The sequence below is a fragment of the Strix aluco genome, chromosome 9 (genome assembly GCF_031877795.1).
Source record: "Strix aluco isolate bStrAlu1 chromosome 9, bStrAlu1.hap1, whole genome shotgun sequence".
NCBI lineage: Eukaryota > Metazoa > Chordata > Aves > Strigiformes > Strigidae > Strix > Strix aluco.
Genome location: NC_133939.1, coordinates 9,116,881 through 9,141,324, shown reverse-complemented (window position 1 = coordinate 9,141,324; position 24,444 = coordinate 9,116,881). Strand labels below are relative to the sequence as shown.

The following is a 24,444-nucleotide window of genomic DNA, read 5'->3' as shown; positions in this document are numbered from 1 at the left end:
TCAAACTTCATTGGAAAAGGATTTTCACACACTGGTGTTGAGACACAGCTGACCTTTAAAATAACTAGACTCACACTGGAGCCTGGAGCCTTTTTCAGGGTATCACAGAAAAAAAAACAACCAAACAAACAAAACCCCCAAAACCACAAAGAAACTCAAGTTCTGTAGAAGCAGGTTATGTCTTCAGTCCTTCTCTTCAAACAGTATTGTGTAGGTGCAGTATGGACTTACTTACTATTTAATTTAGGGAAATCTATTGAAGGAATCTCTCTTTAAAAATATATAATAAAATCCACCCAAAAGAAGGGATGTAACTTTAATTAGACTTGTACCAACCTGCAGGGTCAGCCATACAACAGTCAGTTATCACACACAGGCTACGAGGCTAGAAATTACTTAAAGGACTTGACTTTCAGGCTTAGGAGTGTTTTGGCTAGAAAGGAGGTGAGATCAACTAGATCAATTTGACAACATTCTGTTTCTGTGATAGCGAGAAGCCCTCACAAAATGCTGTAGGATTTTGGAAGGCTATTTGGAAAGGACATCTGTCTGCATTTTAATAACAGCAACTCTGTTTCATCAGCAATGTTGTTCAAAAATAGATCTGAAAGGAACTTCAGGATGTCTCCAGTCCATCCTCCTGCCTAAGGCAGGACCCATTATACCTGTGTCATTCCTGATAAACAGTTTTCTGTCCTAATCTTAAAGATCTATAGTGACAGAGATGCAACAGCTTCCCTGAGGAATCTATTCCACACTTCACCATACTCACTTTCATGATGCTTAGGCTGAACTTTCTGTACCACAATTTTAGCTCATTAGTTTTTGTCCTTTCCACCATGGTTAGGCAGAGCAGGTTATTCCCATTCTTTTTTGCAGCAACAGCCTTTTAAGTTACTCCCTAGAAGCACTGTAAGCATCTTAAACAGCATGGGGGATGGGGGGGCTTCACCTATCCATCGTCTTACAGATACAGAAGCAAAGCAGAGAAATAGGAGGTGACTTTCAGAACAATGTGATGATGAATGTCCTTTTCACCTTGAAAGCGAAGAGCCTCACACTAGGTTGATACACTTGCATTTGAGTGCAATGTGTTGCACCAAGGTTAAACTGGATAATTTCACCACAGTGAGTTGGGACCATTAAGTCTTAAGCTACTTTTATGCTCTTGATAGATTTACAGATAGCCTTTGTTAAAAAGGTCAGATGTGTGTCTTTCTAGCTCCACACAGACAGGTACTCTGTATCTCCAAAGCAAATGCAAATCAGACTTCCTTTGCAGATGGAGTCCCAGTCTCTGACTACATTGAATTTTGGAAAACTACCCATACTGCTTCTCACACTTAAAAATTTGTGATGGTATTTTCAAGCTTTCCTTCAAAACTAGGGGTCTAAAAATGTACTTGCATGAAAAAGAGAAAGTCAGTATGTTCATATTATGATAATTTTAAGAACCATGATTTTACATATACTCCAATTATCGCACAATGCACAATAGATTCATAAGATAAAGAGACATCAAAGACCATTCATTGCAATCTTGTGAAAGTCTTCATGCTCCAGTTATGAAATAGGCTGATCACATCTGACAGCCAGCATTTTCACAGGTGCATTTAGTCCTCTTAGTCTCTCATTAGTCCTCCCTGGAAACACAGACCTGTTGAGAGGGTAACTGCACAGAAGATTCCTTTTTCGCCTGTCATCACCCCTGATTTTAAACATTAGACAGAGGTGAGAAAAAAAAGTGCAGATTATAGTCATTTTCTCTTGAGACCACTCCATGAATAGGGGTTTGACATGCACCATAATGTGTGTACTATCAAAAGAGGTTGACAAGACAATTAATAAAAGACTTACCTTAGCAGCCATGGAGAGGAAAAAAGGCACCAGGTATTAGGAACAATGTTAAAGTTTCCAGAAGAGAAAACAAAAACGCTCTTTAAAGTTTAGAGTAGGTCTATACCACAGCTAACATTTAAACTAAAAAAATGAGAACATGAGAAAGGGTACAGAAAGCAACCAAAGCACTGGGGGCAGAGAAGAATCATTGATGAATAACAAATGTGTCTTAATAGCTTAGGTCTACTTTTGTGCTTAATAACAGTTATTAGGTGAAAAATAAGAAATGCATAAACCAGCTGTGCACCAGGGCATTTGACAGGAGCAAGGTGATCTGTATGTTGCTCAAAACATCCCTGATAATACACAGCTCAGAGCTGGAAAACCTGCACCATTTCCAGGCTCCTCTTGCTGAACTCTGAGCTTTTACAGTTGAGTGGTACAAATAGCCCTTCCTGGTTCCTTTAAGCAAGGGCTGTACATTAGCCCTCTTCTGCATGGAAGGAACAGTGCAATCTCATTATCTGCTGGTATCTGCTATTAGTGTATGTCTTGTCATCAGTACAATCCTAGAGACTGCAGTGCTAGTTATCTACAGGTATTGCAGACCTCAACACTATGTTTTATAAAGCACATAATGCAGACAACTTGGAGACAAAAATTCAGTGAGGTTTGCAGTCTCCGATGTATGGCCCCAGCCCACTTGTTTTGACATGACATACTTTCTGGCTTGATACTACTGCACCTCCTTTCTGAAGCTCTCCTTGCCTTGGCCATAAACACAAGGACTACCTACTCTTCTACAAGTTAAAAAAGGTTCCAAAAGGATTCCACCCTTACTAGCAAGATATAGAAATACAAGTATGAAATAAATACGCATTTCACCTACCATGACCTGTCACCTCTTTCAATAACAAACCCCGGAAAATTTCCTCAGTCTGTTACTGATAGAAGACAAGCACTTAAAAAGGAAGAAATTAAGAAAAGTAGAAAGATTACGCTGTCCACATAACATCTACCTACGCAGCTATACAGGCATTCCCTAGGAACATCAACCTGGTGGTTAACTTGAGAATTTGCTTTCTACTGTTCAATTTTGTTTCTGTGAGACTTATGCCCACATGAAAACTGAAAGGATGTATAGCAGCTGGGTTGGGTTTTTTTTTTGTTTGGTTTGGGGTTTGGTTTTTGTTTTGGTTTGTTGGAAGGGTTTTTTTGTTGTTTGGTTTTGTGGGGGTTTTTTAAAGTCAAATACACACTGATATTATTGAAAAAAATGTCTACTTCTGTAAGCTAACACAAATACTAATGGAACAGCCATCAATCTGCTGGTAAACTATTGCAGTAGCTGTAGTTCCAGAGGAAGAAACCATGGATGTTTAGTCTTAATATAGCTTGTTCAAGGAGATCTTAGTAGATATGTAAGCACACATCACAAATTGCCTTGATATATTCTTGAATCTGGGCCCATTTAAAACAAAAGGAAAATCCTGCAATAGACTATAAAATTAAAATCTTTTTCTACAATAGTTGGACAAAATACTGAAAATATTAATAGGGTGATGAAAAAGGAACTGTTGGAGCTCTGATTCTCTGGTACAATTGAAGACTGATATATTATACTGTAGAATAAGTTTTCCACACTTGAACAAAATGTAGTCACAGAAGAATTTCCACACTACAATATTAAATGTACAGCTACTGAATATTGTTAATGTTGTAGCCGTATCTATTTCCAGTTTTATCCACTAAACACATTACACAAACTGTATTTTCCATAAAGAACTATAATAAAATTAATCGTGAAACCAAATAAAATTACATTATATTAAAGCAGAAATTCAAAACAGAAATAAGTTACTCCAACAATTTAAAAAGGCAAGAGTCTTAAAAAAAAGCACGTAGAGGTTTTTCCAAATAGGTAGGGAGTCCAGGCCCTTCGAGGGAATTAAGGGTTTAATCAGTATTATAATATTACATCTAGATTGCAGACCATGAGGCCAAATATACAATATTACCTGGAAATGAACTATTAATATCAGGGAATATGCACCAAGTATTTTCCCTCCTAGACCCCATAATACTTCTTAAAATATAAGTAATCCAAATCAATAAATGAAGAAACTAAATTAAAACTACTGTCTAATGTAACCTTTATCACAAAAGCCAGTCTGTCTGTGCAAGTTCAGTATTTCAAAGGATGATTTTCTACAAGAAGAGTAAATCACTATTTCATGGAAAAACAACCCACATTGATTGTTCCAATGTAAAAATCAAAGAAAATAATCAGGTTAGCAAATCCCCAGTCAGCAAAGTGTTTGTAAAAGTATCAGCGAAAACAGCACATGGGATTAACAGCCCTGTAAAGATCCCAAGGGAATGCAAGTAAAAGAAGAAAATATGAGACAGAACATTCATAGTAATAGAAAAATCCCCCCAAAATGAAAAGGGCATCTTTTCACTAGGAATCAATCCTCATTCCTAAATAACTGTACCTGAAGATTTCACAGATAGGTTTAGTTTAGCAAGGATTTCATCTAAGTTTACATTACTGTTTTCCACAAACATTTGGAGGAATGAATTGCACATGTATGTAAAAGTTACCATTATAAGAAAAAAAGCGTATTCAAATACCCTACTGATAACTGTTTATCATCCACAGTCTCATTCCACGGTTTTCATTTTTTAACATATAGCTGCTTCTGGATGAATGCATTAAAAAGATAATTTGAAAGAAGTACTTTTTACTTTGCTTCAAAAACTAGTAACTGAGTTAAGGACACCTTATCCTGAGCATCTTTGTATGAAGTACCCCCACTCTGATTATAATTAGTACCTCCCAGTTAGAGGCTGTCTACTTACCTCTGAATGGACATTGATTATGCTTCCATTAGCAAGTAATTCGGTGCCATAGGAACTGATCAGCAGACAGAAGTGTTTCATGGTGTGGTTGCTCTATCCATATGTCTATGCTATTTGAGGCTTTTACCTATGACTAAATTTAGCTGAGTCCCCTCCACTGAACACCCCCACTGCATATATGGTTGAGGAGGAAAAATGTTCTGTGCAACCAAGAACCACGGAGCACCATGAGTGACAAATCGATCTTGATATTAAAATGGGGTTCAACATATAAAAAACATTCATGAATCCCTCTTTTGCAAGGTATGAGTTTATGCCAGTATATGCTTTTGGGGAAAAGGGCTAATAATAATACCTACATGATGCTGTAAAATGCTCTTTGGGCCAAGTACTTTGACTTACTGCTTACTAAACATGACTGTATTCCACAAGAACAGGATACTTATTTTCACTATTTCCTTTCCTTATAAAAGATGAACGTTCTTAAGCAGTATAAGCTTTTTAACAACTGCATCTTTTTAGGATCTTCAGAACAGCTATCAAGCATTCATATCATCTCTTTAAAAAATATTTTTAATGAAACAGGGAATTTAAGAGAAAACTTGCTTGACATGCAAAAGTACTATTTTCTGCTTAAGGAACTCATAATATGATGGAATAAGTGTCAGGAAAAATAGACTTAATACAAGGAAAAACTTCTACATGACATACATCTACCATACAGTAATCTAAGCAAAAATCTTCAAAACCTCATTAAATTTTCTGTCCAAGTCTTGACAGCTGTAAAGTACTAACACAGTAACATAAGATTTGAGCAACTTTAAGTATCTGTCACATTGTTTGCCTATAACCAGGGAATGGAATAGGAAGACAGAAAGCAGAGGCTGTTATTACTAAACAGAATCAACTATGTATAATTACTTTAGGCAATTGTAATGAATCATTTCTATAAAAGCAAGTCCAAATTTAATTATATAATTCTTGTGTTTTCATTAAAAAAATGTTGATAGTGTAAGCCTTCTGCATTATGATGTTTTTAATCACTTCTGCTTCACAAGAAACGAGCAGACACATTCATAGTAAAAGACACCTTATTTCAAGGTCTATGGGGCAATGGTCAAGCCCTGAGTACCCAGATACAGCCGCTAAACATGTCCTTCCGATTACATAATCTCTGCACAACAAATTCATTCCTTCCAAATGTTAATGACTTCATAACGTAATTCATAAACTCAGATGCTGCAGCTAGTGTATGTTCCTACCTGCAAAGGGAACAGGTGCATCTTTATCCAAAGCAACAAGGGGAGGATCCAAAATTACAGTGTCATTGTTTTCAGTTATGACTCCGTGGTACGATGTCTCAATCCAGGGCTTGTGTTTGTTCACTAGAAAAGAAATGGTATGCTAAATTAATTTTATTTGTGTTTTATATCCATTTAGTTCATTTTATATTTAAAGAGAAATTATTTAACACACATCCAATATTAAAGTTATTACTCAAAAGCTGCTAACAAGATCCCAAACTACTTTATAAACATTCAAATATGAAACCAAAATGATATGTATGTTGTACCTTAATTCATTGATGAGAAAACCAATACTTACAGACATCCCTCCAATTAAAACACCAAAATAAAAAGACAATTTTCAAAATATTTTTAATGTGTTCCCAACTGTCAGACATAATTAGGGTCATACACTTTTGAAGGAATTGCTTTCAGTTGCAAAACCCTGATGCAAGAGAAAGGAGGTCCAGAGAAACACAACTCTTGTCAAGGAACAAAGACAAGCAGGAGGGCAGGTGAGAACATTGGACTCTTGGTCAACTTCTCATTTTATATTTTTGTAAAAATATCTAAAATTACTTTTGTGTTCTGTACATTGTAGACAAAAAATAAACTTCTACATTTTAATCACTTAGATAAAAGCTGCCACCTCTTTTCTTTTTAACCAGCTTTACTTATGCTTAAATGGGATCTGAAGTTTTTCTGAAAAATCTGTCCTTCAAATACAGCTGTTGAACATTAGGATATCTGGTCTTGAAGTACATAGCAAGACCACACAGAAAGACGCTTTTTAAGTAGGGGATACACCATGTATCATCAGATTGTCTTACTTCTGAACCCTTTCAATGTACATCCCTCTCACCAACCATCTCTTATTTATTGGACAGTATGAAGATGCATTTTCCCCTTCCTTTTTATTTTGTAAGAGTCTTAGATTTGCTATGCTTATAATAGCACTTTTTTTCCCAAAGACAGAATCTGAATGTTGTGTTTTTGGAACTCCTACATAAGTAATACAATGGTGCTAGCCTAAATAAATTTCAGTATGAAAAATGTACTACCTCAGCCATGAGGGAACATTGCACAAATCTACCACGTTTTCACCAAGTCCAGACACAAGGCATTTTTTGTACATATTATTTAGTTGTGTGTATCAGATGCCAAGGAAGACATCTGGTGACGTAACAGAAATCACCTCAAAGATGGAGGGTTGACACTTAAAGCCAAACCAAATTGAACCAGACGGGATTATGTAAAAAAACTCCACCATAAAAAAAAACAACCAAACAAACAAAATCCACACACAAACACACAACCCAGAAGTCCTTCCTGCCTTGTCTTCCAGAAAACCCCCAGACAAGAATGAGTTTCAAGTTTCTCTCACATAGTTTCTTCTCTGTGAAGAAAGTAACAATAAACACCAAGAAAACAGAAAGGGCTCTGGCCACAGTGGAAGAGCTAGGCAATTAACAAATTACTTTGTTCACTGGCTATTTGGAAAAAGCAAAGAAATATATTTATGGCAAACTGGAGTTGATTCTTTTTCCTTCTTGTTTCTTTGTTTAATCATTAGGAAATTGTGGACTCAGGAAGAATGATCTGAAGTCCTTTTAAAGCTGAATTATTTTATATTCTAACCACTAATATGAGAACTTTGACCTAATTTACATGTTGCAATATTTATTCTTTCAGAAGAAATCATATTTACCTTCACAGTGGTTTTGCCCATTGTTGAAATAGCTAAGCAATGGGAAGATTAAACTGGGGATGTGTCAGGGAAAGATGAAATGGAAAATAGGGAACTCAAATCTCTTCATCTTGTAATGACTGTACAGCTAGAGGAGAGAGTGGCAAGTTTATGTAGTAGGATGAAGGCTGAAAGTCTTTTTGATGTTGAAATTTGAGAAGTGATGGATACAATTTCAGAGCTTTGTTTGGCATTTGGGATTCCAGTTTGCAGGGCAGTTTAAGTGCTCTGTATCTGTTATTTGAATATGTGAATTGCCTGAACATCCAGGCACATAAATATGCTCCACTGGTCCTCTGATATGACTCAAAGGCTTTGATTGACACATGCTGTACAGAGGAAAAGATGATCTCTTGATTGAAAGCAGATACAATTTAACAATAATTAACTAGTGCATAGGAATTTGCATGAAAAGGGAACTCCTTGGGCAACTAAAAGTCAAAGTACCAAACCCAACTTTTCCTTTCTCCTGGTTCTGTTAATTGTCTAAATTCTCACCAAAAAACACCCCGAAAACAACAAACCCAAGAAAAAAAAAAAAAAAACAAACAAAAAACCACCCCAAACCAAACAAAACCTACCAAAAAAACAAAACCCAAAAAAATCCCTGCCTACCATAGATTCTACAGAATGGAATTGATGACACTTTCACTTAAGAAACAGCCTCAGTATACAGTAACTACAATTCTGCTAGCCTTATCTTTTTTCCATTAGTGTCCCATGAGCAATAACAACAGTCAAATGAGTGACGGTAACATAATTCTTTAAATTATGTTGGGGCGGGAAGAGAAGAAAATACATTAGGAAGGAGCTCTACAATTTAGCCCTACACCTTAGAGAATGGTATTAGTAAGAAGAAAGGAACAATAAACCAAAAGTAAAATACAATAAAAGGTCAAATTATTTGCAAGCTCTTATGAGGTACATCTCTCCAAAGGAAAAATTATGACTATACAAGCTTTGTATAACTTGTGGTGCGGAAATTCTAAAAATAATGGAAATCATCCATACTCTTTGGGAGTGCAAAACAATTCTTTTGCATCAAAAGATCTATAAGTTTGAAATATTTTCACATCATTAAAATTATTCATCCTTTTACACTGTTTTGGATACTTATTTCAAATTAAGAACTCTATAATACTGAGATTAGTGGTTGGTGTTCTGGTTGGGGCGTTGTTTATACATTCTCTGCTAAAGGTTGCTAAAATGTTAACACAGAAACTAACTAAATGCATACAGCACTATACAGGATTTCATAAGATACTAGATTCTTTAAAAAGTACCTTCAAAAATAACATGATTAATGAATACTTTACATTTCTTCCTCCAAGACAAAAAGGCAGCTACAAAATCTTAGTCTGGTTCAAATCAGTATTAATCCACAGGTCAACACACCTCTCAAACCTCTGATATCTTCCTATCCTTGCAGATGACACAAGTTGGGTGGGAGTGTTGATCTGCTCGAGGGTAGGGAGGCTCTGCAGAGAGACCTGGACAGGCTGCAGTGATGGGCTGAGGGCAACTGTAGGAGTTTCAATAAGGCCAAATGCCGGGTGCTGCACTTGGGCCACAACAACCCCCAGCAGCGCTACAGGCTTGGGGAGGAGTGGCTGGAGACCTGCCAGTCAGAGAGGGACCTGGGGGTGTTGATTGACAGTCGGCTGAACATGAGCCAGCAGTGTGCCCAGGTGGCCAAGAAGGCCAATGGTATCTGGCTTGTATCAGCAATAGCGTGGCCAGCAGGGACAGGGAAGGGATCTTGCCCCTGTACTCAGCACTGGTGAGGCTGCACCTCGATTACTGTGTTCAGTTTTGGGCCCCTCACTACAAAAAGGACATTGAATTACTCAAGCGTGTCCAGAGAAGGGCAACGAAGCTGGTGAAGGGTCTGGAGCACATGTCGTACGAGGAACGGCTGAGGGAACTGGGGTTGTTTAGTCTGGAGAAGAGGAGTCTGAGGGGAGACCTCATCGCCCTCTACAACTACCTGAAAGGAGGTTGCAGAGAGCTGGGGATGAGTCTCTTGAACCAAGTAATAAGTGACAGGACAAGAGGTCATGGCCTCAAGTTGCACCAGGGAAGGTTTAGACTGGATATTAGGAAGTATTTCTTTACAGAACGGGTTGTTAGGCGTTGGAATGGGCTGCCCAGGGAGGTGGTGGAGTCCCCATCCCTGGAGGTGTTTAAGAGTAGGGTCAACATAGCGCTGAGGGATATGGTGGAGTTGGGAACTGTCAGTGTTAGGTTAATGGTTGGACTAGATGATCTTCAAGGTCTTTTCCAACCTAGATGATTCTGTGATTCTGTGAAAGTGATACACAAACTAAGTTTTTTGATTTGCATTTGCTAGAGATGATGGAAGAAATCTATATACAGATTTGTATGTGCAGTTTCAGGAATTTTGACAGCAGAGTACTACACAGCAAGCTAAACTCAAAAAAGCAAACAGACTGGATACTCAGCAAACGAGCTATACAAAAAATTATTTTCCTTCTTAAGGTGTATTAAGTTGTAGCACACATATTAACTCCAAAACTGAAGAAAACAAAAAGTATGTTTTTTTCTTTTTTTACAGAAGTTCTTTTCTGACAACATTTATCGTTTACCTTTTCCTTGCATTTTTTTAGCTGGGTAAAAGCTGAAATGAGTACAATGCTTTCATGAATTCAAACATATTGAGTTAAGATGTACAGATGAAATATACCTATGCTGTGGGGGGTTTTTTTAAAACTTGCCTGCCTTCCTATAATTTATTTGTCATTCATATAAAATCATAATGTAAATAATTTGTATCATCTAGGATAAGGCAATTAATCTTTGTATGCACCATTTACACTGCGTTTTCATAGTCTCTCCCACCAAAGCTTGTAATTACAAGCCTTTGGATGTAATTAAACCATCTTGCTGGAAAACTGCCACTCTGTGTTCCATCTGCAAATGCACTTGGCACGTAAAACAATGAAGTAGAAAAAGGCAAAACAAATTCATTCTGTAGAGTCTGCAGCAAAACTCATGCCCCCAGGAACGTTGTCTTGAAAGTCAGTTCAAGGACAAGACCTAAAATTTAGCAAAATTAATACAGAGAAAGTCCAGAAGATGTTTAAAAACTCCAAAATATGCCAAGTCAGTTCAAGGACAAGACCCAAAATTTAGCAAAATTAATACAGAGAAAGGCCAGAAGATGTTTAAAAACTCCAAAATATGCCAAACTCCTACACATGCTACTTTGGTGCCTCTTCCCCATCCTCCACACAGTGCCCTGGGTGTTACCCCTTCCAGATGGCATGCCCAAAAACCCACCCTGTTACTTGCCACCTGATACAGGGTAAGAAAAACAACCAACCGCTCATGCCAAACTCCCCTACAAACTATGATTGCATCTGTGGCCTTTACACCTGCACCAAATGGCCGGTGCATAGGAAGCTCAGCAGCAGAAACAGAGAACAAAATCACAGACAAGACTGATACATCAGCAATAGGAAAAGAAAATATCAACCATCTCCCATCCTGAGCTCTTTGGCAATCTACCAAAAGGCCCTTTCAGTATGGCTATAGTACACAAAACTCTGTCTGTAATGTCTACAACATTAAATGATGACTGCCTGCTTTATCAGATTGCAAGACATGCACAGGGCTTTCTGAAGGCAGCCACACTCTCTGCAAATTAAACCTTTCATGTCTCAATGCCTGTGAACAGAGCTGCAATTTGCCAGTGCAAAAGTATTATTATAACTGGACCACAATATACACAAAATATATGAGGACATCATCTTATGAGGAAAGACATCATCTTTTCTATAACCCAAGATAGACACTTGTTTGGGGTGGGGGGAGTGGGTGGAAAGCAGCATGTGTACAAGGAATACAGTACAATGGTATTTCCAAAATTCAGATGGTTTCTGACTTAAAATATTTAGGAAATGTCACTGATACAAAAATAACACATTATAAAAGAACTATGAAAAAAGCTAATATTAGAAGCTTTAACTACTCACACTAGGGCAGTCAATATTGTCTAGCTGATTTAACTGCTGATTTCTAAACTGTAGGAAGATAAAACTTTAGATAACAAATTATATGTGTTAAAAACTGCTTTATGGATGCAAATGATTTCTTTCTTTGTTTTTTCCATAATAGCATAATGGATCTATTTGCCATTTAAATGTACAGATAATATGCTCACTCATCTCTACCTCTAGCTTAAAGAGGTTGTTGATGCCAGTAAAATTGGCAGAAAACTTAGGCTTTCCAATCACTTAGTTCAGCTCCAATTCCTTTCATCTGCTAACTTCAATGATCTTCAGCTCAGCCTGTTGGAATCCTGTCTTTCTAAGTGTCAAAGGCCTTCCCCTAAAAACCAGCCAAATTAAGGATGCTTAGTAAGCCTTTTAAACATATGCATGAAATCCCATTAACTTCTGTTGAATACAAGAGACTGAACCTCATGCCTTATGCAGTCTGCACTACAAGCGACAAGTCCTTATCTTGTACAGCAAAGAGAGTGCTTCTAATGCCCTATTAGGAGGATACTGCATAACATAAAAATCCTAATGATGCAGATGACATACTGACACCTGCAATGCACAATCATTGCAGCTGAAAAAACCTCCTCCCCAGATCTGGATGCCGTTGGTTTGGCAGTCTACTCCTCCTTTAGGGTATGCTTTTCTGGGTAAATGCCTCAGTAAGACTTATGGGGTCAGCAAGGGACAGAGTTCTAGATCACTGTTTCAGGTATTTCAGAGAAAAAGGCTATTGAAAAATAGATTTTGTCCATTATTAAAATCCAGTGGCCTTTTCTCGGGATAGTTTTAACAGTCTTTGGCTTTGAATCAAGTAGTAGAAACTTTAAAGAGGAAGAGGGAGAGGCCAGAAGATAATTTTGGTTCACAAATGTGGCTTGTGCCACTCTTACATGATCAAGCTAGAAATTTTGAAAATGCACATGCTTAACAGAAATTTGCTAGTCTCTAGTAACTCTAGTTACTGATAACTGGAATATTTCAAAGATCGGGTTTTCAAAAAGCAAGTCCTGTTCACATAGTTCACACATGTGACTGTGTTGTGCACATGTAACACTATAACATAGCAGACCTCAATTCCTCCAAGATACAACCACAGATGCAAACCTGGATTTCTTGCATTGCCTGCTCCAGAATAGTCTGGGGCTAGAAACCAAAGATAGGAAAAAAATCTAAAATCTCATCAAGTAGCAGCTAAGAACAAAGAGTTCAGAATATAGGCAGATTTGGGGGTTTAGGTCACTTAAAGAAATAAGGATTTGGAGTTGGTAAAGAATTTAAGTCCTCCTCTGGGAAGGCAGAGAAAACAAGGACATGGATAGATGCATTTTGAGTGAAAAGAAACTAAGCTAGAAATGTAAACTGAAAATGGCTCGCAAGTAGGAGAATAAATGTTTGCATTTTACAGGATTAAATCTTTCTCAGCATTAGGAAGAAAAACCTCAAGTGGCTATATCAGCAGAAAACAGTATGCTATGTTTCCCTACATACAAAAGAAACTGAAAACTTTCCTGAAACTTTCACATATAAACCACATTTTATAAGTTTTGTCAAAGACAAACTGTAAAGAAGAAATTTATTATTCTGTCTCACACACTTAGTTCTCCATGTGATGTCATTGCCTGAATTACTGAAACACCAGTAGTTATGGTTCACTTTTACACAGATAACTTTAAATTATAATGCTTTATATGCTTTTATATAAAATAATAATGTGAAATTCCTGCCAAGTAAGGCAATGTGAGCTTTGACACTAAGTTCAGAATTTGTATGGTTTCTGACATGTGATTATGAGATGTGATCTCTTTGGAGAACATTTTAACTAAAGAATACATTATAAGCAGTGCATCTCAGCAACATTAAATTGCTCAGTGGAGATCCTACAGATAAGTTGGCATTGGTCTGATCATACTGCACAACAAAAAGCTATTTTGCATGAAATAGACTGTACAAGAAAGTCTTCTGCCATAAGCACATTTTCTTGCCCCCAAGAGAAGGCTTTTCAATAATGACAGTTTCCATTAGCAAAATTTGTTCTTACATTAAAAAAGGGGAAAATCTGAGGCGCAGCACTCCTTTGTTAGTAGCTCATTCTTACTACAAGCTTATTTGACCAAGAGCATTGAGTGCCTTGTCTAATGGACTTGGTAATATTAAGCAGTAATCTATTGGCTAGTTCTAAAGTAAAATAACATACTCTGTATTCATTCTGACATTCTTTGAAGTTTATGTAGCTATAAATATGCTTGATTTTCTTTTTAAAATGGGATTTTTTCAGTGGAGAGAAATTGTTTTTAACACTGACCAAATCAATATTAAACATTCATCAGGAACTTACTAAATGCTTTAGTCAACCTAAACCTGTACTGTTCAGGAAGAACAGTCCAGCTACAAATTTCATAAAACTCTACTTACAATATTGATACATAAAAGTAAAAACACTGCTAAAAGTTTTGACCCTTATTTCCAAAAAGCACATTTTGAATTTACATATGCATATAAGAATAAACCTTTACACTGTGCCTCATTGACATCTTTTAGGTAATGGACCACATAGCTGTGCTCTGTGTCTTAAACTCTCTCTAAGCTCACAGGTTATTTTTATTAATACAAAAGAGATTTCATCTCCCTGATTAAGATGTCCAGTCCTTATAAATTTATCTATTGATATTTGTCATAATAAATAGCTACAGAGAACGCAAAACTGAATTCTAACCTAACACAGTCCATATACCTCAATGTTCAGATCAGGAAGTTGCCTGTGTACTATACATAAAGGAAAAAAATTGGAATTAGAGCATGAGTCTGACCCACAAGTAGCCATGGGAACTTCAACAGCACACATTTGATTAAGTCCTCATACATGAAAGTTTATACAGTTAAAAATCTTGGGGAAAGTATCTAATAGCATAAAAATGTTTTCATTCATGTCACAAGAACAGAAAAAGGTCACAAACAAACGAGGTTCTGCTTTCCTATGTATTTAGTTGTACTCAAAAAACATTTCATTTATCTTGCTTACCAACGCTGACCTTTAATTCAACACAAATTTCTTATGAGCAGCCTTATTCTCATTTAAAAATACATAAAAGCTTGAGATTCACAATATTTAACCTCTCTATCTTTTCATTTAACTTTCTTGAACATTTTGTAACTCCATGTTCACTATATGAAGCTGTTCCATTCTTACATGCTTTATCATTTTTCTTTGGACTGAAAGCTGTTCAGAACATGGATTTATTTTTTCATGATGAGAGTTTATAGCACGCATTTTAAATAAACCTGACTCTAGTCCTTATTCCTTAAACAATAAAGGAGTGTCCTCTGAAGAGTTTTGTCAAATGATCTTAACAGAGATTCCAGCACATGGAATCTGGGTATTCCAGATTCCCAGCCCATTCCATGGACTGGGTATTAATATCTTGTAAATATTCCAGGTATTTAAAACAATGCTGAGCAACATACGGATCACTAGTAAAAGTTTTTGTCTAGACAGTGTGTTGCCATAGGAAACAAACAAACAAAAAATCAATGAAGATGCAGAAAAGCAAGAGTAATCTCCTAATGGCACCAAAGATAGACCTCATTGAGGAGTTACAGATCTGCAGGGTGCCCTGTTTAACTAAAGAACAAATTTGCACATATAATGCCTCTCTGATTGCCTGAAATATTAAAACCAGGGAATTCCAATTGCTGGCATTTCTTCCTGTGAATGTTCTCAATTATGACATCTCAAAAATGAGCATTGTAACTATTACAGAACCCCAGACATTTTAACATTTGCTGAGCAGATTTGCAAAGGTACTAGTTTTTCATCACCTTATCATTCAGGTTAGCAACAGTTTTTCTTTGTAAATAGTAACTTAAGTTGAAGCTTTAAAAATGGAAATTAAAGTAGCTTAGGTTTTATGCAATTATGTCTCAAGGACTTCAGCAATATTCTGCAGTTGAGAATGGTATTTTGAAAAATTCAAAGTTATAAACTGCTATTAGATTATGAGGCTAAAAGAAATGGAAAAAAAAACTTAAGAAATTGTAACCTTTATAAAATTTTGTGCCACACTATTTTGATAGCACAGACTCTTGAGTGTTATCACAAATTTAATCTTACTGAAATCCCACACTCCTACACATAAGCCTACACATTGGGAAATCTTGGAAAATGAGCTAAAGTCTAATGCCATGGATTTTAAAGGAGTAAGTAGTTTATTTTTTTTTAAATAGAAGAAAGTATTGATGTTCATCTTTCCATTATTTGTTCAAAATTACAGATTTTCACAGAGCAGGAGCTGAAGAATATTCCAGAAGAGAGAACCTGATTATGTAAAGGACAGGTATTGCTTCAAATTATCTGTCCTTTACTTAATCCAGAGAGATGGGGCCCCAGGCTAACTTGAAAGAGGCTAGTGATCTTTTTCTTTATTACGGCCACTACTCTTTCCAAATTAGCTATGTTGGTTTTGAAATAGTGATTGCATTATCAAAAAGAGATGCTTTATTCCCTGATAAAAACCAAGAAAAATACCTTAAGAGCGAAAAATAGGAAAAGTGCAAGAAAGTGTGAGATACTGACAAATTCCAGACACGTTTATGTGAGCAAAGGCTTGTGAAACTGAAAGGTTAAGGGAAAGATGTGACTGTGCACAGAAACATAGAGGCTGGGAGCATAAGAAAACTTTATAGTATGTACCCTCAGGGTGTCTTGTACCATTTTAGGACTATGGTTAAACCACAAATGGATGACACATATCAGAATCACTGTTACCCTGCAAGATGTACACATGTAAGATGACACATATCTGTTATATACAAATCACGGAGTTTCATGTTAGGACATCCTAATATTCAGGTATCAAAATCCACAGATTAAAAATTTAAGTGTAAAAATAACTATCAGTAGTATAGGCAGAAGTGCACTACAGAGAAGCAAAGAATAAAGTCCATTTGTAAGTATTTCCATATTTTGTGTTCAGATGTCTCTTAAATTGAAAGGTACCTCAACATAAATGTATTAACTGACTGTCCATCCTCACCCCAAACCTCTCTCCAGAATACACTTTAAAATATCATCATTTATTACATGATCCCATACATTAATAAAATAATGATTACATAACTTTTACTACCATGAATGAACAATGCAGATGGTGATTGACCGTATTGTCTGTCTCAATAACAGCAGAAAGCAGGAATGTAGCAAATAATGCAAAGGAGGATAAAGATAACGAGGGAGTGTCTTTGCGTTTGCTGTCACTACAGTGGGATTGTATCCATGATGGTCATTTGTTATAGATTGGCTAAACAACAGTTTTTTCCTTTTCACTTTTATACAGTGCCCCTTATTAGTTTGTGGCCCTTGACTGGAGCTTCTACACACTCTAAAACAAATAATAATCTGTCTCCCCAAAAAAATCAATAGGAAAGTGGGTGTTCCAGAAATTCTAATAGTCGACACCTATGTGTTTCAGCTACCCAAGACAGAATAATGCACGTAGTTACATGGACTATATAATCAATATGTCAAGAATAGATAAATCCTGCTTTTCATAACAATACTTCATTCTTCATCCATATTCTATCTACACTTTAATTTTTTATAGTTAATTTCTTTTCTTTTAACAGCTTAGTTTAGACCTAGGAACTGCCTGAAATAAATATTTTTTTTAAGCTTTGAGACTGTTTCTGATTATAAGCAGCTCTGACTTTATAATGCATTTAATTTAATACTTTATGTTCCTTCTCATTAGCAATGCAACCTTTATTTTTTTTCAAGGTAATACTCTTTCAGTATATTCTCTACAGATTTAAACCTAAAGTTATCACTCATCCTACTTGAGTGGTTTATTCTTTCCTTAAAACTCTCTGATCTATCTCTTCTGCATTCAACCTGAAAATGGCTTCTTTTTCTTTCTCTTCTCCCCCCTCAACATCCTCAGTCTCTCCTAATTTCTAGATAATTTGAAATATATCAGTCTATTTACATAGAAATTAGGTTGCCAATAGCCTAGTTTTAAAATACAATGCATACATTAGCAAATACTCCCTCTTCATATACACATTTATGTATTTAGTAAATTTTGAGTACTGTAGGTGCTCAGAGCGAAAATGTGGCAGAATTTGCCTGTATTAGGAGTCAGAATTACCAAGCACTGAGCCCTGTTCCAGTCTGAGCTGGACCCTGACATTGTACCAACAAATAACACATTTCTGTCCCCATATGACTCCAACCACAGCTCCAAGAGACTTTTTAGATGTCCGCCTCTTTAGGAATGACAGCAACCTATCAAGTTCCACAACGATTTAAGACAGCTTTCCATCAGTGCTCCAAGTAACCTCCCTGTACAATCGTCCCTCCCACTTTAGCTTGATCAGATAAATGAGTGAGGAAGGAGATACCCAAATACAGAAAAGAAACCTAGAGATCACTAGAATGTATGGGTTACCTTTTTCCCCTCCCTCTGTTATTAAACACAACTGAAGCCAGCATTCTGGGCTCTGCTTAGCCTTCCAGATACAAACATAAATGTTACTCAAAGGTTTCTTTTTGGGTTTTTCCTCAAAAAAATTATTAGTTCCTGTCTGTGTTTCTGCTCCACGCAGACAATGCCAAAATGCTTTTAGACTTACGGCACACTGTACAAGGGACTTCACAGTAAAGAAAAAACTATGGCAAGACAGACCAGTCTTCCTGACTGTATAAAACCACACGGTAAAACCTCCTCAGCATTAAAAACCACAGAAGGTCTACAACTGGGTCACAGAAGGGAGATGACAATGCCACCACATTGCTCTTCTCTGCTGCAGGATGGAATGTTTCACTCGCATGGTAGCCAGGTGATATCTGCTATGGTAATTCCTACTTTGCACTTCTTCCCAACAACAGGCATTAAGATTAGCCAACTCCTCCCTTTCTAGCACAGTCCTGCTGCTTGTCAGACAATACATGCACCCTGGGAACAGGATTCTCATGAACTCCAAAGTCACATGTGGACCATGAGTTATAGGCCAACCACTATTTCTGCTGACAAGACTAAAGCAAATGAAGGAAAACAAAATGATGATAGAAAACTGATGTTTGGAGTCTTGATGTAAAACATCATATTGTGTTACAGGCTACAAGGACTACCAAGAAGACAGACAAGAGTAAAATAATCAATGGTTAGATAGACAGGACATCCAACCCTCAGGCACCACAATCCCTTTGTATGCATATTGTTTAGAAGATGACAACTCAGATATATTTCTCCACCAAAACCAAAGTACATGTCTCAGAAAACATCCAATTTTGAGAAACTCTGAAAGACTGGATCCAAGAAAAGTATTATATATAATACTAGAATAATAATTGCTCGGAACAGCCTAACATGAGAACTTACATATTTCTCTTTATGTCTACAAATTCATTCAGCATTCATTTCTCTCTGTCTAATCTTAAAAAATAGCTAAGCTTCAATTCATTGCTTATTAGTATTCCTTGATAATTACACAGATCATTTCTTAATTACTGCTACCTGCTGTAAAGAGTGTTTGGCCAGTGTAGAAAAACTTGTTTGTTGAACAGAAGACAGAATGATGGAAGAAAAATGAAACTGCATCTTCTACACATTTGAGGGTTTTTTTAGTTAATTTCTTAAGTCTCATATCTAAGCACAAAATACTGTTTTTCCAAGCTTCATCACTTTGTCCTTAATTATCAACTACTTCAATGAATTACTAATAAGTAAGATTGATTTTGACCCATGACATATCAGCTTTTGTCCTACAATGTTGCAGATGGGACACATTTTATTGCAAATTTCATTTCATGCTTTTTATTGCAAAAGGTATGGAACAATGAATGATAATTATGTATTTTACAGTTCATTCACTTCAAACTGATCATTTGATATTCATTACTCCAGTGACAGACACGTCCTGTCAGCTTTACCCCTCATTATGCACATAATATCGGCATTTGAGCAAGCAACAGAATTTTGAAAGAAGACCTGAAGCAAGTTTCCATTTGAAAAAAAAAAAAAAAAAAGCCGCCAGCTTATCCTGTTACATTAACTTTAGGGACTGCTGTCAAAGGAACAGTTGGCTAAAATCACATTTCTGATATCTCTTACAACCTGGTTGAAAAACTAGGTTTGGGCATAAAAATATACAATCATACACAAAAATGCTATACAAAAAACATGTGGGCAGGCTGGAGAGGGTCCAGAGAAGGGCCCCAAAAATGATCAAGCAACTGGGCAGCCTGCCATGTGAGGAAAGGCTGAGAGAACTGCGTTTGTTCAGCCTTAGGAAGAGAAGGCTTAGGGGACACCTTATCACCATGTTCCAGTATTTAAAAGGATGGCTACAAAGAAGATGGAGGCTCCCTTTTTACCAGGAGTCACATGGAAAAGATGAAGGGTAACAGGTACAAGTTACTCCTGAGGAAATTCCAACCAGACACAAGAGAAAAATTTTTCACTATGAGAACAATTAGCCATTGAAATAATCTCCCCAGGGAAGTGGTGGATTCCCCAACATTGGACAGTTTTAAGATTCAGCTGGACAGGGTGTCGGGACATCTTGTCTAGACTGTGCTTTTGCCAAGAAAGGTTGGACCAGATGATCCTTGAGGTCCCTTCCAACCTGCTATTCTATGATTCCATGATATATAAATCATTCCTATGAAATAAAAAGGTTAAAGCTCCTCAACATATTTTCAAGAAATAAACTTTGCCTTTAATTTTTCCTAATATTTCAGATCTTAGAGATTTCACAACACAGAGATCATTATTTTTGGTATTTCAAAAGGTCACTCTGGTGGCAGCCAATGATCACTTGAAAAGGCGGTTAACATAAAGGAGGACTTTTTTTCTGGGCTTCCTAAAGCAACAACTCCAATTTTTATGTATCAATTTGAAGTAACAGCTCTCTGGATACTGTTCTTCTGAAGCTCCTTTTCTCAGAAATAATTGCTGATAATCAGAATCTTTCGTCCATTGATTGCATGTTCAATGATATATTCAAAGGACACTCTGCCCTCACAAAATTTGAGTGGCTAATAGAAAAGTGGCTGGATCTTCTTGCTTTTAACATCCCCAAGAACAAGTTCTGGCTCCAAAATAGGAGGTTATAATATAAGAAATATAACATGTTAAATATAAAATACGTGAAACAAGTGAGAGCAGTTCAAAGGTAAGCACACATAAAAAGCCATACCAGAAAATATACCTCAATACAAACCAATAAGAAGGATAAAATGAAGCTTTGTGATAACCACAGCTGAACCATATCAATGAAAGAGTATACATGCTGGGTAACAACAAAAGGAAAACAATTAAGTCAATCTGTTAACTCACCAGCCTTTAAGAACCTTCTCTATTAGTTTATGCAGAACAGGCAGACTATGGCAAAATTAAAACGGTGAGCACCCATCAGATCACTGAGGCTTTCCTGACAGGAGTCAAGACCCCTATGGAGCAAATAAGACGGAATGTAGAAGAAACTGTCTGCAGCTACATAAATGCAGAAACAACACCATATCATAAATGGTAAGGCATCAAAATATGTATTTTTCAGGGGTCAATGATTGATAGTTGTTTATTACCCAATTTGGAGAGGCTGCTGCTTGAAAGGACGAGAGAAGAAACGAAGCAAATCGCAGTTAAAAATTTTATTTATTTGCATTTTGCAAACAAATAAAAGTCTTAAAGACCTTGCCCAACATGTACTACCCCTTGTTCAGAGGCAGAAAGGTCTGAATATATCATGTCTGCAGCTGAAGTGTACACCATTTACAAGTTTTATCTGAACTAGAAACACACTTGTAACTGTCTAGAGTCTCTCATGGTTAAAAAAAAACCCCACACATTTAACTCCAGGTTTTTGATGACTTAGAAACTTCATTCATTCAAGATCCATGCACAGTAACTTAACAGTGACACTTAAAAACACTGAAAATGTTATAGATAAAAATATAACAAGAAACACCAGTTAATTGAATGTTTGTATCAAGCTTGGGAACCCAGTAAAGTGCCTGCAGCTACATAAATGCAGAAATGATACCACATCATCGCGTAAACACGCGTTTTGACAAGGCTGATGTAGGGATTTGGCAATCGGCTGCATCTATATCAGCACATCTTCAACACTGCTCATCAACATTTACTGTTATAGCACAGATAAACAAAAAACAGAAAAAAAAATGCAATTTAAGGTAGTCCATGTTTCCTAAAACAGAGTGAAAAGTCATCTATATTTTTCCCATAGGAAATTAGGCTAAATGAAAAAAAGACTAACTTTATAAAAAAGGATTATTTTACAGAATTTGTATCGGTAATGGAATCTACAAGCTCAATTCACTTTATGTTTAAAGCAACTGAAGCCACCCGCCTGGCAAAAGTCAAAGGACTGCTACGGTTCAGCAAGAAGCAGCAAAAGAGGACCACTTATATTTGACTAGCCTCATATATCAGTAGTCCCCAAACACAAAGGAGGAAAAAACCTGCTGTCAGAAGGGACATGTAATCTAGAGCAGGGCTTGGCAACCTTTCAAAGTACCTTCTTTTTCAAAGCAAAACTTTGAGTGCCTTTACATCAAGAATGCCAGCTTGAATCTACCAACAGTACCAGTAGCTCACCAATCCTAGTCCCTTCAGGGTTTGATCCGAGCTTGGGAAACAGCGCGCTCAGATCACGGAGGGCAAACAGCAGGGCTCACATATGTAAATTCTTAGAGGAGCTCTGCAGGAGCAGGGCTTTGGGAGCTGCTGCCTCTCATAGATACACATCAGACAAGATTATTCAAATTTATCAAATGTGTTCATACATTTTAACAAGATGCAGATGATAGAGGGAAATGATGACAAGCAAGCTGCCCTAACAAATGCTGCACATATTTTCATCAATCTTACCACTGATACTACACAGCACATTTGCATAACAAAGTAGTAAAAACACATGGGCCATGTGCTTATATCATTGTGAGGAGGAACGCAGGAAGAAAATCACTGAATTTGCTAGGTACAGCCCTTGTTAGTTAAACACTACTATAAATAAAAGTCATGTTAACAAAATAACTCATCTGGTCTCTCCTACTTCACACCAATAATAATTCTTCCTTTCACGGCTCCTTGCTAAAATTAAAACTGAACAAAAAAGAAAATGCTAAGATGATTGTGAAGATCATATTCTCACCAGAGTAAGAATAAGTAAAATACTGAGAGTTTAAGCAACTGATTTAAAGGTGACAGCAACTCTATAGACACTATCAGCTCAAAGGTTTGCCATACTTGCAGTGCTAGATTACAATTGAATGGCTGAAAGTTCTTGTGGCCCTGCCTTTTGCCCCATGTTTCTGACAGCTAATTCTGCTCCCACAAGGCAGGGACTTGGTGTCCAGTTGTGAATCAGCTCCTGAACTACTTCAAACTTTTAGCTTATGCATCAAGTTAATCAAAATCTCCCTACAAAGTAGCATCTCAGCCACTTTCCACATTCCTCCCCTTGATCACAACCCATCAGTACTATTTAGTCTATTAACATTTTGCAATCTAGGATTGGGGAGAGAGTGGTGGTGGTGATAGGGGTTTTTTTCCTTCTTCTCCATGGAAAAAAGTTGGTTTAGTTGGTTCTGATTGTTTGTTTGTTTGTTAAGCACTGTTCACAGGAATAGAACATGTTCAGGTGTCTTAATGGGGTAGTTTACAAGCAGAAGCACTTTCAGCAATCTCCATTCTTTCTGTCATCATGATCCTCAATCCTTAAGGACTAGGTTGAGCAGGTAAAGTACAAGTACTAAGTTTATGCCTAGTACACTTGCGGGGGAAGCACTGCAAGAGGAAAGTTATCCTCTTTTGTAACATTATGAGGTGACACTGGCATATAATCATGCAGGCGGCATGCTGCAGAGGTAGTGCCTTTTTGGTGGAGAGATCCACCATCAGTCATCTGCAAAATCTGAGAACTAACAGAGGATTGAAGGAAAAGGGTGATCATTTTTTCTGCATAGCTTTTAGTCTTTGCTGCCACTGACTGAAGGACATTGTCAAAAAATAGGTTTAAAGGAAGAAAATTAGTATCACATCAAATCAGTTATAACCATTGGATTTAACAATGGGGGGGGAAAAGTAATTGTCTGTAAAAATTACTCATGGTGGTTTTTTTAAAGAAGTCAGTTATATTCTTTAGATAAATGTTTTGGCCGGGTTCATTATTCAACCTTTTCTTATCAAAAGCAGGAAGAGTAACCCTCTGCAAGTCATAATTTCATGGATACTGGACAATGTAAGTCAGCACTACTGCTAGAAGTTTCACTGGCTATAGTGTTTCTGTAACTACTATTTCATACCAGCATCACTCCCCAAACAAAGATAAGGAAAGCAACAAACAAGAATATGAAATCTTCCCATGCCTCCACCCTCCCCTTGCAATGTTGTCTGTTAGGAAGCAGATTTCATTTGGAGGATGTAGCAAATAGCTGGAAAATTCTACACATTCAGAAAGCTTCTGTGCAACAGTGTCTCAAACTCCACATCTCAACTACACCAGAGAAATCTGAAATAGTATCAGAGACTTCAATGAGATTACTCTAGTTTTAGGCCAATATACCAGCCCTGGCCATGTTTTCACACAGCTAGGAGGTAGGATTGAAAAACCTTTGGTGAATGAATCCCAGTAAGACCCCAAGACTACATCTAAATTAATTTGAAAA

At 36.9% G+C, this 24,444-nt stretch overlaps 1 protein-coding gene across 1 annotated transcript in view; it reads right to left on the bottom strand.

Annotated features, from left to right (window-relative positions):
* Window positions 1–24,444, bottom strand: part of CLSTN2 (calsyntenin 2) — a 398,409-nt gene that overhangs the window by 234,450 nt on the left and 139,515 nt on the right. The window contains exon 2 of the mRNA XM_074833675.1: window positions 5,964–6,086. Coding sequence (XP_074689776.1) covers window positions 5,964–6,086 — 123 coding nt within the window. The remainder of the gene's footprint in view (window positions 1–5,963; window positions 6,087–24,444) is intronic.